The sequence below is a fragment of the Watersipora subatra genome, chromosome 5 (genome assembly GCF_963576615.1).
Source record: "Watersipora subatra chromosome 5, tzWatSuba1.1, whole genome shotgun sequence".
Lineage (NCBI taxonomy): Eukaryota > Metazoa > Bryozoa > Gymnolaemata > Cheilostomatida > Watersiporidae > Watersipora > Watersipora subatra.
Genome location: NC_088712.1, coordinates 50303659 through 50322314, shown reverse-complemented (window position 1 = coordinate 50322314; position 18656 = coordinate 50303659). Strand labels below are relative to the sequence as shown.

Genomic DNA, 18656 nt, shown 5'->3' with positions numbered 1-18656 from the left:
TTTTACAATGATATTCAATATATTCATTGACAGATTTGTTAAATCGTTTCTAAATAGTTCGTCGATTGTATTTTTCCACCCTCCAGGCGGTCAATGAGTTGCTATCAGTGTCGGAAGAGGAAAGTGGGCTCAGATCGGAGTTGTCTGCTCTTGTACAGAAGCACAACTCCTTACAGAGCCAGTACAAGTCCCAAAGTCGTTTGCTGTTGGAAAAGCAGAAAGACATGATTCAATTGGTTAGAACTACGGACATACATTTACTGTTGACAGTTTCAGAAATGGAAAAAATAACTGATTCGATACTCTCGATCTGACATAATGGAGTTTGGGTTGTTAACTCTCACTAATATGTTAAAATCTTACCGAATGAATATTCTGCTTGAATTAATAAAACAAATTTTTCGAAAAGCCGATATACCGCTAGTACTTTAGCAATATCTCGAGAATAAAAACAGATATTGTTTTACTGTAAAATGCATCTTATTCCAAACAAAATTTGCTACAAGATAGGTACAAAGTAAATTCCACCCTTGTGCAATATCTAACGTGTCATTTGCGTTGAACGAACGCGGTGTGTTTTTCCTTGCCATGACGATAACGATCTGGTTTTGCCGTTTTGAAAAATAAATAGAAATGGAATCATTGAACCAAAAAAAATTTTTTTAGATGCACCTGATTGGGAACAAGGTTGTTTCACTGGAGACAAAATTTGATTGGTCTAGCTATTGTATAGGCTTCGTAATTAAAAGAAAAGTGAAATCGTATTGAAAAGCCGATATATCGGCTTACGGTAGCGAAAGAGTTAAAAGCTTGTACATTTCTAATAACATTACGGCATATAAAAAAGTTGTGATACATTGAAGAGTTCTCAAAGGAGAATGTTAGAACCCTTTTCAATGTCAAATATGCACATCATCATTTTGTGATTGCACCCAAAGTGACTTTTCCTGCTAGTCAGTACAACCATCTCACATAACAGTCGAAGTGCATTAATAACAACTATACAATGGATTTAGAGCACTGCTAAACTGATGTGATTGATTTATAGCATACAACATATTAGTGCTTTAAAGGATGGGTAATGAAGTGATTTGATATACTCATATTCAGTATTGCTAAGGTCTGAGCCGAACACAGAGGTTGACCAATATAAACTGGCTAAAATTCAACAGTTTCTTGCTAACCTTGTCTGTAAAAGCTTCCAGTAAAACATGAACATATACTAATCTTTTCCAATCATTGATTTGATTTATCATAAATAATTTAACTCGAAAAAGGCTCACAGTTTACTGCTCTAGTAATATGAACAATCCTGAACCTTTTGAGACTTTTACGTTCTCTGACTCTTCTCTATCTAATTCAAATTCTTAAATTCAATTCATTTAGATTCAATTTGCCGAGTTGAATTGAAATCATTTTGCACATTTGATTTGAGTTGCATATAGTTTTGAGGTGTGGTCTATTTTCATGTTTGCTGTTCACTTGTTTTCCATTAGCAACCTGAGCACCGTTGTTCAGACCCTCTGAATAATTGCAGTAGACATTTTATGCCGCTAAATCTGAAATTATAATTTTATATTTTCAAATTCGAATGCCAATTAGTTGCTGCTCTCCTGACTTTAGCCATGGTCATATACTTTGTACAATGTCTTCTCTCTGATTTGTTTCGGACTCGCTGTTATACAGGAAGAAAAGCTGCAGAACTCTACTGATGTAAACAATAGGAAAAGACAGCAAATTGTTGATCAGTATGCAAAGCAAATTGCTGAGTTGGAGAGGATGAATGAGGCCCTCAAACTATCACTAGCAACAGAAACACAGGCTGGAGTTAAGCTCAGGGAGAAACTTGATGTAGTGAGAGAGGAGGCACTCGACAAGCAATTAGACGATGAGAAACAACTGAGTGATTTGCACGAACAACTTTCCTCTTTAAGAAGTAAGAACTACTGGCTGTTTTTCAAAACTGCTTTCTAGGTTTTGACTTCGAGTAGTAGGGCACTCGTCGCTAGGTTTTGACTTCGAGTAGTAGGTCACTCGTCGCTAGGTTTTGACTGTCAGTAGAAAGGAACGCATTGCTAGGTTTTGACTGTCAGAAGTAAGAAAGTACTAGCTAGCTCTTGGCTGTCAGAGGTAGGAAACTCCATGATGACTGTCAGATTTAAGAGAGTGCATGCGCTCTTGTCTTTCATTACAGTGCACCCTCAGTATACCATTACCCTGATGTATGATTTTTTTCCCATATGAAGTGGAACAGGATGATTTTTTTCACCTCACCATACGAATCTTTTTCACTATTCAAATTCAACAAAATTTTTGCCTGAGTTTAAATTTGGCAGCCGGTGTGCTTATTACGTAGGTCAAAATAAAAAGGACGCCAAAATGCTGTACGCCGAAAATATTTGCACAATGCTTGAATGAGACACGATGACCTATTTCTCGCAGTACACCAATTCTCGTGTGACAAACTAATACTATTTTTTTAAAACCAGTAGCAAAGATGGAGTTGCGATCTCTTTAAACAGAAGGTCAGACAACTTCTCTTAATCTGTTAATAAAAATCTGCTCCATTATGAAGACATCATCAGTTGGGCTTTTTTGCCGAATTACGTTCAAAAGTGTTTTAAACAGGTTCGCTAAAAGTTATAGGGAAAGTGAAGACCGAATCTGATAAATGATAAAATTTCAGTGATAAGCTGAAATTCAGTTAAATTGTTGAAAATACATACTAAAGCTTAACTTTAAGTGTGTGTTTAGTAAGCTAAACTTATTTGACGTGAATTCAAAGTTAATGTTATACATGTACATAGTTCTGTCTTGAAGGTAAGAACTCCCTACGGTACATTATAATGTTTCATTTTATTGCAGATCGTAACTACTAAATACACTAAATATAATAAAGTTGCTATATTACTAAAGTTACTATGTAACTATAGTCACTAAGGTTAAAATACTAATTTATCACTAGCTATTAATATGTGCAGCATTTATATAAAATTTTGATGATTTATACCAGGGAATATTGGCGTCATATAATTACTATGGTTTCTATACCCCTACATACAATTTTTTCACTGTACGATGCCAACTCTGGAACTGATCAAAATCGTATCCTGAGAGTGCACTGTATATGTCAGATCAGAGAGTTAAACTATCACTTGTAGACTTCAGCTGATTTGAGGACACTAGTAAACATATGTTCGGGCTTTGCATCCAAACTATAGTAGAGTAAATGGAAAGGTAGAAGATTAGTCGATATTAGTGGCAGCCTAAATCTTATTAACAGGTGAGATCTGGCAATTAGAGAGGAGTAAAAAGCTAGATACTGACAGGTTCAACAATGAACTGGCTGCCAGAGAAAACTGGTGCAGTAAACTGGAGGAGCTCATGGCCACCACACAAGCAGAGAGTGAGGCTGCTCGAGCGAGCCTCACTCTGCAGGTATAGCCTATTGTCCTCGGACTCTCAATCCAAAATATTAGATATTTGTGCTTTTGTTTGTCACACGGCCTACTTTGAGTTTACCCATTGTCAGTCTGCCTTGTGTATAGTCCTGTTGCACTCGTATAAAAATGCTAGCATTTGGGAAACCTTGAGTACCTTTTAAACAGTAAAACTTACTGCATTTGGAGCATGATATCTAGTAATAGCAATAAACACTCACCTATTGGCTAATAATAGCAGCAAACACTTACTCATTGGTTAGTAGTGGCAGCAAACACTCAGCCATTGGCTAATAATAACAGCAATCACTCACCTATTGGCTAGTAATAGCCAGCAATGAAGTGAGCATGTCATTCAAAGCATCAGCATAAACTGATAAAATGTGATATATGATTTCTTACACCAGAACATTTGCGTCGTGTGACAAGAATATTAGATGCACACTAGTCCAGTGTATACGAATTGGTCTATCTGAGAGTTCACCATATTTTGCATGATTTGTGTCTATTCTTGCTTACCTACACGTGAAGGTTACATCGCAGCAGATGCACCCAGATTTCTTACCCGACCAAGTCATGCTACTCTCAATAGTATTTGGGAATTGTCTTCTCTCTGTTGAATATTTCAATATAATCAAGAAAGCTAAATTCCAAAACTTACACTGAATATTTTACAAAAGACGCTATTTAGTGTAACTATGTCTTTAGACACAGAGCAATAAGGTTTTTGTGTTACAGCTTACATAACTGAATAGTAGGTTTGATACCCTGGTGACATGCAAAAAAGAGATGACTCAATCATTGACAGATGTTGAAAGTAAGCTAGAGACAACTGAAGCAGGTGCTTGTTTTTTATTGTTATATTATCTTTTTAGCATTAATGCAAGTTTGTTTTTGCAGTATCTTGCTCAGACTTCTGTAAAAGACTGACACCTTTTTACGTATTTTTAACAGTCTATATTTGTAGGTTGCTAGTAAAGTAATTCATCTATTAATATAATTTAAGTTTGGTTACCAGTGAAGGTTACAAAAACTCTCATAGAAAGTTCTTGTGAAACTATTATTATTTTGTTGAAATGTCATCACTCTCTATTACAGCATCGTCACTCTCTATTACAGCATCATCACTCTCTGTAACAACATCGTCACTCTCTACAACTACATCGTCACTCTCTATAGCAACATCGTCACTCTCCACCACAACGTCATAACTCTCTGTAAAAACATTGTCACTCTCTATAACGACATTTTCACTCTCCATAGCAACATCGTAACTCTCCACCACAACATCGTCACTCTCTATTACAACATGGTAACTCTCTATAGCAGCATCGTCACTTTCTATTACAACATTATCACTCCCTATTACAACATCGTAACTTTCTGTAACAACATCGTCACTCTCTATAATGACATTGTCCCTCTCTATAACAACATCATAACTCTCTATTTCAACAGCATTTTGATTCTAAAAAGCTATAGCTCTCCAATGTTTAGTGTGTGAGAAGTTCCTGTGGTACTACTAAAGGCTGGCTCAAACGTCGCCGCATCACGACATTGATGCCACAATACTTTGATGATCGTCGGTGATAATAATAATAATGATAATAATAATGTTCACGCTATTACAAACTCCTGCATGTTTGCATCAGCAAATACTCACGCTGTTGCTTGTTTTGTTTTCACTTTTTAACTTTTCTCGAAGGTACATATTTCGTGCCGCATCTGTAAATTGCATACTAGTCCTGCAGCGACTACCACAAATGGAGATTAATAGATTAAGGGATCCGCGACAGCAAATCTTCATCACCGAAATGATGCACATTGTACAGGCTGTTGTTGATGCTCAGAAAACTGTTGCGAAAGTTACTGCAGCAAACTTTCCTGGCATATCCGTGTTGTTTTGACGATGCCATCAATTCACGGTGCACTTAGTCGATGATGATGTATAATGTGGACCAGTCTCAAACTCCACGGATCGTAAACAGGAAGTTATGCTTGTCATTCAATAGCCATACTATTTCTCCTGTCTGACAGTAGTCATCATTTTTCATCATCAAGTTTATTGTGTTGCTTTGCTGTCTTCACACTCGATATTCTGCAGAGAGGGATGACCTCTACCTACGGAATGCTGACCTATCAAGCAAACTAGAGACATGCAAAATAGAACTAAAATTAGCCTTGAGTAATGTTGAACAGGAAAGGGATTCCCTGCAAGAAAGGATTAACTATAGTGGTAAGGCCTTTGATCTGACCTTTTTAGCTTATTAAATCCGTTTCACAGCTAACATCAGTATGCAATTTGTCACATATCGGTCATGCATTGTTGGTTCTTTTAGTTTTCTACTCTGTGTGAGAATTGCTATTTGTATCATAGTATGTATAGCCTTTCGTGTTCCTGTCTTGTTTAACGCTTTTATATAATGCAGATTTTACACAAACTTTGGTTTAATGGTTTTTAAATAGCTGGCAGGTTTAACGCTAGTTTTGGAGATATCATCTTACTAAAACACATTGAAATTTTAAAAAGGTTTTTCTGGTCCTGACGCCAGCGCTCGTTTCTAAACTGAGATAAATTCAAAAGTTGCCTGTCTCCTGGTTGTTCAGTTGAATTCATAAAATATGTTACATCATAGTTGTGTAGTTTACACTAAACACCTTCAAACTTTCTATACCCGTAGTTGTTGGTTTGACTCAATTGTTGTTCTATTTTTGACATCTTGCTTCACAGCGTGTTCTAAAGTTTGTATGAAATGTTGTAATACTGAGAATTCAGTTATTCTTGCAAAGTTTGTCTTCAACAAAAAAATGAAAAATTATTGATGTTCTTTTCATTGCGTTCAATATTTATGCTGAAATCGTTTTTGTAGTGTTTAAATTTTAGCGTAGTTGTATGTTCTTTGTAGTATTGCTCTGCATTTTGTTTCAAGTTTTTAGCTTTCCATAGCCAATCGAAACAGACAACTTATTAGCATATAGTAAGGCTTTCCTAATTTGGTAGCTTGCTATGTCATATGTTGTTTTTACACAGAAGTTGAGAAGAGGTGCTTGGAGGAGAAAGAGGAAGCTTTAAAAGAAAAGGTTGTTTTGCTGGAGGAACACAGCCGTCTGGCTGATGGAGCTCACGCTGATGCTGAGGAAAAAGCTGCAGAGATGTAAGCTTAGCTTTATCTTACTTATAGAGATTACATGCCATGATTTGGGAGCTCAAAAAACCTTTACTGTAATAATTTACTGTGTCAGTCTATCTGAAGCCACAGGAATGATGTTAGTGGAAAAGGTTGCCTCGCACGCAACTTGAAGTCGTACCCGCCATTTTACCAACCGGAGACCTAACCATTACCCTATTCAGCTGCCTTACTACATCATAGGATAATTATGCACATACTGATTACACATGGTGATATCTCACAGTACACGGGCTGCCAAGGGTACTGGTCATCATAATAATATCTGTTGTCTGGATCATTGAGCTTTTGTGTAGCTCATATGCATATATGAACTGTGTACCTCAGTTTTACTGCTTCAAAAATATTCGTCAGAAAGTTTCTTATTACTGCAAATAATAGACAACTCCTCATTTGCTGTTGATGTTTCATTGAGATGCTCATTCATCAGTAGATTTTTTGTGTTTTCCGATATCAGATCATGGTCCATATCAATTTAGTATCGAATGAGTTAATTATGCACATACTGGTTTCTCATGACGGTCTCTCACGGTGCTTGGAACTGCCGAGTGTACTAGTATCATATACTTTTGTAATGATAATAGAGGCACTGTATTCCTCCTAGCTTGTGATTGGTTGCCATAATATTCACTGCTGTCAACAAAGATAAACATGGTTCATTTATTGTCATTCGAATTTACAGGAAAATCTTTTTGCACATTTTAACGGCAGCGCTGCTAAGGTATAAATTAAAATAACTCAACAGGATCTAAATTAGTTATACATATATATCTGAGTGGTTGAGACTTGAAGTCTGAGATATCTGTTAGTCTACTAGGTTGCGGTTACATTACTAGAACAAGTGGTTTCTAAAAAGCAGCTGAAATTTCAGATTTGTAGAAAAATGATTGGATGATAAGTCATTCAGATATTAAAGGTTAACATTGGTAGTGATACCAACCAGGCTCAGCAAATTTCTAGATGTCATTTTAAAGAAGCAACTTTTATGCACCGAGTAGGTTCGAGTTAGCAATCACCATATTACTAATCAGCCTTTGTTTTTTTCAGCTATTCTATACCAGCGGATTCTGGTATCAATATCAGTACCATTGCAGAGGTCACGTATCTGAATGACTTATTCAAGCGAGCATACATACTAATTTTCCATACAGCGATGGTGTAACGACACCTGGGTGCGTTAGTTTCGAAACCCTACGCATGGCCCGACAAGCAGATCATGTTTTATCTATATATATTTCTCAAAGTATGTCGTGTATGTGTCTGTCATTCCGGCTATAGCTATTATTAGAATAGCTGTAGCTGGACAACAATGCAGATGCAAAGTCATGGCCTACCGCCATTAGAAGCTTAGCTTATTAAGTAGCTTAATGGAATTTTCCTTTGGCAATGTGCCTGGCTAATAGCTTGAAAGTTCAGTTGTTTGACAAAGTTTTAAAACCTTTACAGTTGTGTTTATTTCAACTTCAACTTATTTCAACTACACAAAACATTTCTCTAATGATATGTAGTTTGAAAGTTAGAATGGGAAATGTTGTTATATGTTAAATGCAAATCAATTTTCTGTCCAACGACTTTTTTATTACCCGGGCAACACCGGGTAGTACAGCTAGTTGGGTAATATAGGAGAGGGATAGTTGTGCAATGTCGTATTTCGAGGTTGTATCTTTAAAGAGGTCAAGGCCAAAACAAATCATGCGTGATCAGTAAAAAACTACCACTTATGACATTAATCAATATGCACATCAGTAGCTAGTTAATCAACAGACTTAGTTACTGTTGCTGATACAATGAAATATCCTGCTGCTCATGTATTGTGTAAGCACTGTTCCTAATCTTATAGTCGAGGATTATTTCGCTTTCAGAGTCAATCCATACAGCCTTCGCTTCTGCCATTTTCAAATAAAAACAGATACGTTAGAGCATATTTTCAAAAGTTTTGGCATGTGAAACAACAGAAAACCAATACCTACACGCATGCACTAGTGCGATGCCGTTAGTGGCCAAGGTTATTTCAATGGCACTTATAAGTGGGGCATTGCACGCGTGTTACGCATCCACATATCGACTCTATATCACGGCGGAATGACAGCGACACAGCTGTGTCCATGATGAAATTGTAGCACCATATGAAGGTTTTCACTAGGCTAGCGTTGTATGGAAACAAACACTCAAATTCATTTTTACTCTAAGCACACTGCAGCCCACTCATTTGCTTTTAGTTGAGGATGCCTACTGGTGACTCGCTAAAGAGCGTTCTCCTTGTGTTTCACCTTTTCCTTGCTTTTAATGAGTATGCTGCATGTCTTTTAGTTGAACTAGTGTCATACAGCCATTGAAAGTCAAGTTTTGTTTTTATCTACCTGGTCGTTGCACATGGACAAAGACCTTATACACTGACAAGTAACTTAACTAGTACCTGGATAAAATGACTTAATTTGATATTTTTTTCCTGATGTTAGCGTACTTCTTTGTTCGCTGTTTAAATCATATTGATTACATCGATAATTGTCTTGGTATGTTTTGTCCTCTGATAATGTTTATGTTTACAGTTTTCATTCCGTATCATCTCTTCTATTGTGAGCTGTATAGCTAAAACACACTAACTTAGTCTAATATCTAACCTAGCTTTGAGTGATAGTGTAGAGCATAAGTATTATCTCATCTAATTTATGTAGCGTGACTAGAGCATTTTGGGAGTGTTAACCATCCTCTAAAGCTGAAGGAAGCTCAAAGCTAAATCCTCTGAAGCTGAAACAAAACACTAACTTATTCTAATGTCTAACCTAGCTTTATGTAAAACGGTGGAGCAAGAATACCCTATGACACTTATGTATTTGCCTCATCTAACTTTCGCGTTTTTGCGGAGTCATCCTCGCGCGAAAATTTCATGAGCAAAACTAAGCTATCATAACGAACGAGCGAAAACGCGAAATTAAATAGCTTTGGTCATTGATAGTCCAAGAAACCATTGGTAGCAAGCGATCAAATTGCATTATCGATCTCGGCCACACAATTCTACCTGCGGTTCACAATTACAAACAAGTCCCAAATTGGAAAAAAAATTTTTACCGGTGAACCGAACCTGAGAAAACTAATTATGCTTGATCCACTGCATTTGTTTTCACATCACTATACTTTTGCACTCATCAGAGCTGCGAAATTAAGTTACATCAAAATTTTACTCTGTATGCTACTCACGAAACTAAATACTAGCAAAATATAAGTGTCCTAGGGTATTATCTCATCTTATTTAGCAGCGTGATTAGAGCATTTTGGGAGTGTTAAATGTATTTTAAAGCTAAAAGCTGGTTCACACTATATTCTCCATATGACAGCGTTTTCCTTTCGGCATTCATCGTCGATTACGTGAGCCGTAAACTGTTGGCATCGACGAGGCAATGTAGGTTGGACTTGAGACTGAACGACCAAGTTGCATAACATTCCATTTTATTCATGTTTTTGTGTCGCTGAGTCTGCTAGAATGTAGATATATATGTAAGCTAGTTCTGTCATCAAGGGCTCAATGTTAAATTTTTTGTCTGAATACGAATGACTCTCCATAGATGCCAATTGTACATCCACTGATCTGCACTTTAAACAAAACTATAGAAGACTCCAATTACACCCTGACTATAAAATGCACGCTTTTTAGCATTACAGTGCACCCTCGAGATACGATGTTAATCCGTTCCAAGGCTGGCATCGTATGGCAAAAAAATCGTATGTTTGAGTATAGAAACCATTGTAATTATACAATTAAAAAGAAAAAGAAGGTAAAAATCGTCCAAAATTTTATAAAAATGCTGTACATATTGAAAATTAGTAACAAAATAGTATGTTAACTTTAGTAACTATAGTTACCTACAGTAGCTGCATTGTATTAAGTGCACCTAGTGGTTATAATCTGCAATACTGTAAAATTGTAATCTGTGTTCCAAATGCAGATCGTACGGTAACAAGTTCTTACCTTCAAAAGGTACGCATAACATAAACGCTGAATTTACTTCAGATAGGTTTAGCTTGCCAAACTCACCCTTAAAACAAAGTTTTAGTATGTATTTTGAACTATTTTACTGAATTTCAACTGTTATTACGAAATTTTATCCTTCATAAGTTTCTGTCTTCACTTTCATTATAAAATTTAGCGTGTTTGGTTGAAACCTTTTTCATCCAGAATTCAATAAGAAAGGCCGAACGATGCAGTTATCGAAAGCGGCCTCTCTCACACCTGACCATTTAATGGCTACCAAAACGAAAAATGAAATTTTATTTACTATTTTACAGGACGTACATACCTTTGGAGTGACTTTAGCTGGTACATGTAGCAAATAAAGCAGAAAGAAGGTTGTCTAGTCCAATTTTTATTCTGGTTTAAAAGAAAAAAATGTTGGTGCAATGCAGAAAACTGCTAGCTAGCTAGAGCTTGTAGAAGGATCCAGAAAAGGTGATACAGTAGTTTTTCTTGTATGAAATGTGTACAAGAATCAATGTAACCATATGTACAAAGTTTGTACGCATTTATACTCTAGAGGAAGGGCTTTAAAAAGCTAGTTATATGAGTTACATACATACGATGAATTGTATTCACGTAGGAGATAACAAGCCCACCTGCAAAGACACGGTTAAACAAAAAAATAAAACATAAAATCAAAAGGAAACAAATAAAATGAATAAAATATAAAAACATTGCACACAAGAGATAAATGATATATATTATACATGCATTGTTTTAATGTACCAGTCCACATCAGTAAATTAAACACTTGAAATATTTCTACCAATGTGGGGTTTTCTGTATCTTCTACTTCCTCGCCCTTACTAAATGGTTGCTCCTTTTGAATGCTGATCGCGTGCATGACCTAGCTCCTTCAAATCTTCAGTCAGAAGCTCTTTCTTGTGCTTGCTAATGATAATTGCAAATGCTGATTGGTTGCGATCATATTCCTTGACAATGTTAATAATACGGTTGCCTTCTTATTTACGACATCCAACTTGTTGACATAAAAATCATTTTTCCTTCGTTTTGTAACATTTGTATCGGTCTCAGATTCCATAGCTAACAAATTAAATGTAGATAATTGTTGTTATATATGTATGCTGACTTAAAAGTTTATAGTAAAAGATATAGTAACGCTACAATGAATATTTGCTCTCGCTTGTGTATTTTACACAAAAATTTTCACGCGGAATGCTGACCTGAGAGAAGTCGATCATCGTGTCTCTTCTAGACGTTCTGAAGATGTTTTCGGCAAACTATATTTCGGTGTTTTTTTTTATTTCATTGTGCGTTATGAGCACACCGACCGCCAAATTTTAACTCGAGCGAAACTTTTCTCAAAATTGTATGGTGAAATAAAAATCGTATAGCGAAGTGAAAATATCACAATAATTGACTTTGTAAGGTGAAAAAATCAAATATCAGGGTAATCGTATCTCGAGGGTGCACTGTATTTTTAAATTGAATACTACTTTTTATTTGTTAGAATTTTTACAAGGAATCACTTCATATCTTAATTTAGCTTGTTTGTAATCTGTAAATTCTTGTTAAACAGTCATCATCAGCAACCCAAATGCTTGTGTGATTACAATGCTGTTTGTTGTTCTCAGACTATCATTTAATTGGGAGTTGTTCTCTGTCTGTGATTTGCTGCACAACTCCCAAAAGTGAATGCAACAACTCCCGAAAGGTAAAGATTAAGTAATAGTGCTATAGGACAAATTAGGTTGCCTGGAGACTCATATGCTATCGTACTTGTATCAACATAGTGGAAAATGATGTCTAATTAGAATAGTGTTAGGTCACACTTTTGGTTTAGTTGCTAATTCTAGCAAGTTACTGAATTTCTGCATGTGAGAATAAAACATGAGGGAGCCAAGGCTTTATATAGTATATTTATGACGGGTATAGCTGTTGAGGCTGGAGTTACTTAAATCTCAAGTCGATTAAATGCTAAAAGTTTTAAATTTCACCTGTATTTATTTTACAAGCAGCTATAATTTGTTGTCTACATTTTAGTGCTAATCTCAAGATTAAACTGATGGAACAGGACAAGTTTATTGGAGAGAAAACTAAATCTATGCTAGTACATATGCTAGTCATTATATGCTAGTTCTCTTACTCGTAATGTACTTATCTATATTGTAGCTCAGAGCTGTTCATTATATCACATCAGGATACTTTTATTAAGTAAATTTAATATATATTCAGAGCTACTTTACTTTCCGTATTTAGCCAGTGAGTTTGTTCAATAAATAGTGAGCATTATCCAATGAATACAGGCAGTCTTTGTCCATTGACATTATCTTTTCACTAAGCAAAATCCTTTTCTTTTCATATTGTTTAAATACATTTGCACTAGGTAAAAAGCTAGTGAATTAATGATGAGAGAGAAAAAGGCCCCTAGGCCCACTTAGTAGTGTAGAGGGCAGACGACTTACAGATAGCATTCTTATGTACTAGAAGATTCTAATACCCACATTTTGTTTTGCTTTAAATTTTCAATAGGCACCAACATCGGGTGTTGTTTTACGTTGTCTATGTATTTTTACGTTGTCGGTCTATGTATTCAGTTGTTCATTTTTTCAGACTGTTTCAGTTCAATATAAAACGAAACTATCAATAAGCTAATAATTCATTGACTTTTTGAAGTGGTTGGATCTACTTTTTGAAAAAACCAAAATCATGGACACCATTTTACGTCAAAAATACCATTTTAAAAAATTGGTGTATCATTTTTGTGCTTTATCATAACTAATCTACTTTTTTCACTTTAGGTCTTTTTACCAATTTGTTTTGAAATGTCCGGCTTTCTCAATCAACTACATTTAGTTACGTCTGCGGGTTTGGGCAGTTATATGACTCACTATTTCATAGAGAAATCATTCCCAATTAGTGTATTTAGAGTAAAAGATGGCTAGTCAATCATTCAGTAATATTTCCTGATGCCATTTCTTAGCAACCACCAAACAGACTTGAATTAGTCAATATATAAATGACTAAGTAAACACTGGGAGCACCTAACAGTGCATGTCAAACTTATTATCCGAGGATGTCAGATAAGTTACCATTTAGTTGTTGCTAACTAGCTGTAGAATGCCTAAAAGTTCACACACTAAGTTCATCCATATTTGCCTCGTAGCCCTTTATATGACTTTGGTCAACTCGTCAGTGCAATGGTTTCATTAAGGATATGCAATAAGTACTGTTACTTTATTATGAAAAATTAATATGGATATGTAGCATTTGTGCTGTCGGTGCAATACCTACCACCCGACCTAAAGGCAAATACATGGCACTCAAGCTACTGACAAATACAAGGTAAATTTGTCAATTCATTCATGGACTGGCCTAGTTTCCTTGTTGTTTTGGTGCTGGAAAGGTTTGTGCTGGTTGGACAGGAATTGATTGACAATCATTTTAGCCATGCTGAAAGTCTGATAACAGATGTTGTGCAAAGCCACTTGTATTGCACTAGTCTAACTGGCTGACAAAGAATACAGATGCAGTAGACGCTCTTATAACGTATACTTCCTATAATGTAATTCCAAATAACGAAAAAACTGATTTAAAGTTTATGTTTCGTTTGACGTGGAAAATTATTGTATAAAACGTTAAGTGTTAAATCGGACGAGTTTTAAAAATCGATTTGAATGTTAGTTTATCTCGCCACACTTGAGAAAGAAAAAACAATGTGCGTATAACGTTGTATCTATTATATGTATACAGTATATAACTTTCCCGACATTCTACTTTGTTGCTATAGATTGTCAAATGTGACAACAAAACAGAGAATAGGATGGGTGCGCCATTGTTAATAAATATTTGAAGGCGATAGATTGGTCCAAGTGTTACAGCGTCGGTCTACCAATTTTAATGTGCCGAATTGAAATTCCGTCATAAGTTTTTTCTAATTCTAACCTTGACCCTGTGAATACAGATACAGGTATAGCCGCTTTTTATGGTAAAAATACATGTATTTTGCTGTTTTGCCTTATTGTAGTTGTAAAAAATAATTTTATTAGTTTTAATTTGTAGAATAAAAATTGTTGTTTAGAAAAAGTAAGTAAATCGTTAAAAATGAATGTCGAAAACATGCAGTCTCCATCAACTTGTAAAAGTACAGCATTCATGGTCTATACCACCAGTAAGATTTATCACGAAAAAAAGAAAATTTATGCAAACCATGCAAACCATCGATGCAAACCAATACTACTGCAGTTACGGTACAGCCAACAAATTAAAAAAGTCGAGTCAAGTTTTTTCTTTATGCATGGCAAAAGAGGCGAGTTTGGAATGATCTTGGAACAGATTAAGCAATTCACATGTATTTTACTATTCTTGACGTCAATTCCCTATAACATAAACATTCCTAAAACAGATTATTTACATTGTAGGAGCGCCTAATATATATGCTCTGTCATACTGAATGACGAAAAATGCAAATATATCTTCTGCGTAATACTTGTTGTGGTGAATGAATACCAATTCATTTTCTGAAGAGTTTAACCTTCTATATCTCTGTACCTAATACCTCCTTTGTCAAGTTGTATGATGAAATCATGTAGTTTTTACAACAAAACATTTTATATTGTTTTGTGTCTTTACTCCCTATGAGCGTTTAACCACTGCCAACCGGCAAAGCTATTAAATTTACCCAATATATTTATCTATATTATAACTTTGGGGTGTTGCATCATGTTTGTATGATATACGGTGTGAACTTTTGAGTACACTCCTCTGCCTTTTCTATGAACAATGTTGGATCTTATCATCTCACTAGTCTGCGCTGTTTGCCCAAATATTGTATAAAAATATATAGTTTTTTTATTATGTTAAAATCATAGATCCAACACCATATAGTTACTCCATATGCATACCCTATTACCCAGCCCTGCAGACAGTGTAAATGTACAAGGCTAAGTTTTAAATCAGTTTATATAAAAATCAGTTTAACAGAATAATTTGTAAAAGTTTTCTACTCTGAAATCAGTTCTCTTGAGTCGTTGAGGCCTTTCGAAATTTGTATTGTGTATATTATTAACTGTTAGTTGTAATTTAATAGCATCGCACTGCGTATGTAGGAGAGATAGTCTGGTTTAAAAGCAGCCATTGGACATATCCATGAAGTCCCTAGCATTATGTGTTTAAACTTGTATGCACAGCAATTCTTATCTAATAATAATATAAATATATTGTTTCTGCTTGCTCATAAACAGCGGGAATAATGAACCGATTTTTGACTTGTTACTCATTAAAGTATATAACTTGCTATTTATGTCTGTCAATATTTGTTTTTTTTTGCAGATTTGAACCACCGATGGACAATAACATTCCCTCATCTGTGAAGCCAAGTCTCAGGCTTTGGATTAGTCAACAACTAAAACCTGGTTCTCATGTACGCCAAAAGCACTGGCGACACCACCGCAAGGCTATCAACAATGAAACGTGAGCCTGCGCGCCGAGTACCGCCGGTAGGTGTGAGCGTTCTACGCAAGAGATCTGCGCTGTTAAACTTTTGCGATGAGCCACAGGCAAAGCTTTCTTAAAATGTACTGTACAGATGAAGGTCAGCTCTTTTGGGGTGGCATTATAAAGAGTTGCATCATGGCTAACAAAAAAATTCAATTAATATTCTTGGTTCAGATATACCCAGCTCTAAACGACAGACAAGGTGGCTGTAGATTATTGTAATAGTATTTTGATTGATTTATCATTGTGGTAGTAGGTGAAAAATAATAGTATGCATTTTGTGAAGAACTATTAAAATAGGTGATATAGCAATCAGCGACACGCACACAATCACACACATAATCACATGCACGCACACACAATATATATAACTTGATGATGTGTACAATTTATGATAAATTGAATTAATTTTGTAAAATAAATTTTTTGAGTACCATTGGTATACATTGATTATTTTTATTATTCGTTTCTTTTAAACATTTTAGTTTTTTGTATATGTATTGTGATTCCTGCTCAATATATTCTATGGAATATCTGGGAGTGTAAAATTTACTGAGAGCAAAATAGGATGCACTCAGGCATGTATATATGCGTATATATATATAGATATATATATATATATAAAATGTGACATCTATATATATATATATGTATATATATATATATATATATATATATATATATATATATATATATATATATGAAAACCACAATGGAAAAACCAGTGATGTCACATTTTGGTTTTTTTGGAGTTATTGCTACTTACCTGTAGTTTTGGCACTATAGAATTGTATGGTGAATTAAAAATTTGGAAAAACCAGTGTTAACCTATGAAAAACTGTGTTTAAATTTTATGCTCAAATGAATAAACAGGAGATGTCCAAGCCGTAATATGGAAAAATTGGCTAAGTCCAATAGCTAACCAATCAAAGAGCGTTTTGCTCGCTAACGCCGTCTTGCATTATTTAATGTTGCTTAGCTAGCTGCAACGATTGATGCGTAACGCTTGCTTGTTCGTTAAATTATTATTAATATTGATGGCATCTGGAGATAGATCGAGTCTTCAGAATAAACTGAGAAGCCTGGAAAAACAAAGAAAAGATGTTAGTGCACAAAAACAAGCTAAAAAGCAAAAGGTTTTTAGTCACACAACAGGAGAAAATTGCTTATGCAAACGGTAAACATGCTTTGTAATTGCGTGCAGATGACAGGCAGAAGTTGTTTACTGATTTTAGTCAATTTTACACTACAAAAATTACAAAACGATTATTTATTTTTGCTAAGAACTGTGTGTAAAGTAGAGAAAAGAAGGCCCCATTGAAAGCCACATAGGTCCCAAAGTAGTGCAGTTAGATTCGTTATGTGATAGCTAGGATGGACAGAACAAAAACTACACACTCATTCACTATTTCCATTGGCTTGTGCATGAGAAAACTTTTTTTAACAAGGTCACAATACGCTAATGTGTGAACATTCTTACATAGAATGTGATTGAGACATGACTGCAGTGAGTCGCAAGTCATATGTAGATCTACCGTCTAATTGGGTAAAGTTGTTTTGAAATGCTCGCAAACATCCTAAACCCTTTAATACAATTTATCTTAACAGCTCAAATCCTTCAATAGCACAGAATATCTTAAAAATATGTACTAAACAATTTGCCCAATGAAAACTAGACCTATACGTCAAGTGAAAACTGCGGATGCGGAAAGCAAGCGCATGGCATTTGATATATAGAGAATGCTGAAATGGCAGTTACATTGAGAGTGCTATTAAAAACCGTCTAAGCTTCCTCATTGAACTCAATCAACTATCATTACCATCAGTCGATTGCCAGTCAGCAAAACAAAATACCAAAATTGGCGGGTCTTTAAACAATTTTGCAAACTAGAGAATCAACCATATATTGACAATTTTACAACCAGTGATGTTGTGACAGCAGGTAGTGATGAAATTTAGACATTGCAGTGAAACCTTAAACTGCTATTAATTACTAGAACTTTATGTTACAGTTATATTATAGTTAAATTTAGTTTGAAGTGGAAAAAATATAATGTTTAATTGAGCAAAACCTTTTTAGTGCATTCAAATAGAAAAATAGGTGATGTCTGTTGCTAACATGCATGTTCATTTTTGACCACTGCTTTACAAAAAAACAATATTCTGAGTTACAAATGTTATTTTATAAGCACCAAATTATGTATCTGTCAATAAACCTACATATATTTGTCATAAACTGTATTTTGATTGCGTGATCCAGTCTCAAATCAAAAAAATTGACTTTTTTTGAAACTGCAAAATTGTGACATCACTGGTTTTTCCATTGTGGTCTTCATATACACACTCACATATATGTATATATATATATATATATATATACATATATATATATACATATATATATATATATATATATATATATATACATATATATATATATACATATATATATGCATCGCACGAAACAATTTTTCTAGCGCCATCATTAAATGTTTATTTTCTTCTTAATATTTTTTCCAAATATATATATACAGCCCATACGGCAGCGTTTACTACCTG

At 34.9% G+C, this 18656-nt stretch overlaps 2 protein-coding genes across 2 annotated transcripts in view; one reads left to right on the top strand and one right to left on the bottom strand.

Moving 5' to 3' along the window:
* Positions 1 to 5640, top strand: part of LOC137396809 (testis-specific gene 10 protein-like) — a 28046-nt gene extending 22406 nt beyond the window's left edge. The window contains exons 7-11 of the mRNA XM_068083121.1: positions 87 to 236; positions 1687 to 1936; positions 3284 to 3438; positions 4179 to 4281; positions 5545 to 5640. Of these exons, the coding sequence (XP_067939222.1) occupies positions 87 to 236; positions 1687 to 1936; positions 3284 to 3438; positions 4179 to 4187 (564 nt within the window). The 3' untranslated portion in view covers positions 4188 to 4281; positions 5545 to 5640. The remainder of the gene's footprint in view (positions 1 to 86; positions 237 to 1686; positions 1937 to 3283; positions 3439 to 4178; positions 4282 to 5544) is intronic.
* LOC137397444 (uncharacterized) lies at positions 4504 to 4990 on the bottom strand. The gene is made up of 2 exons (XM_068083734.1): positions 4981 to 4990; positions 4504 to 4865 (listed from the first exon to the last, which is right to left on the bottom strand). Exons 1-2 carry the CDS (start codon positions 4988 to 4990, stop codon positions 4504 to 4506), a joined length of 372 nt encoding a protein of 123 aa, XP_067939835.1.
* Positions 5641 to 18656: the final 13016 nt, after the last annotated feature.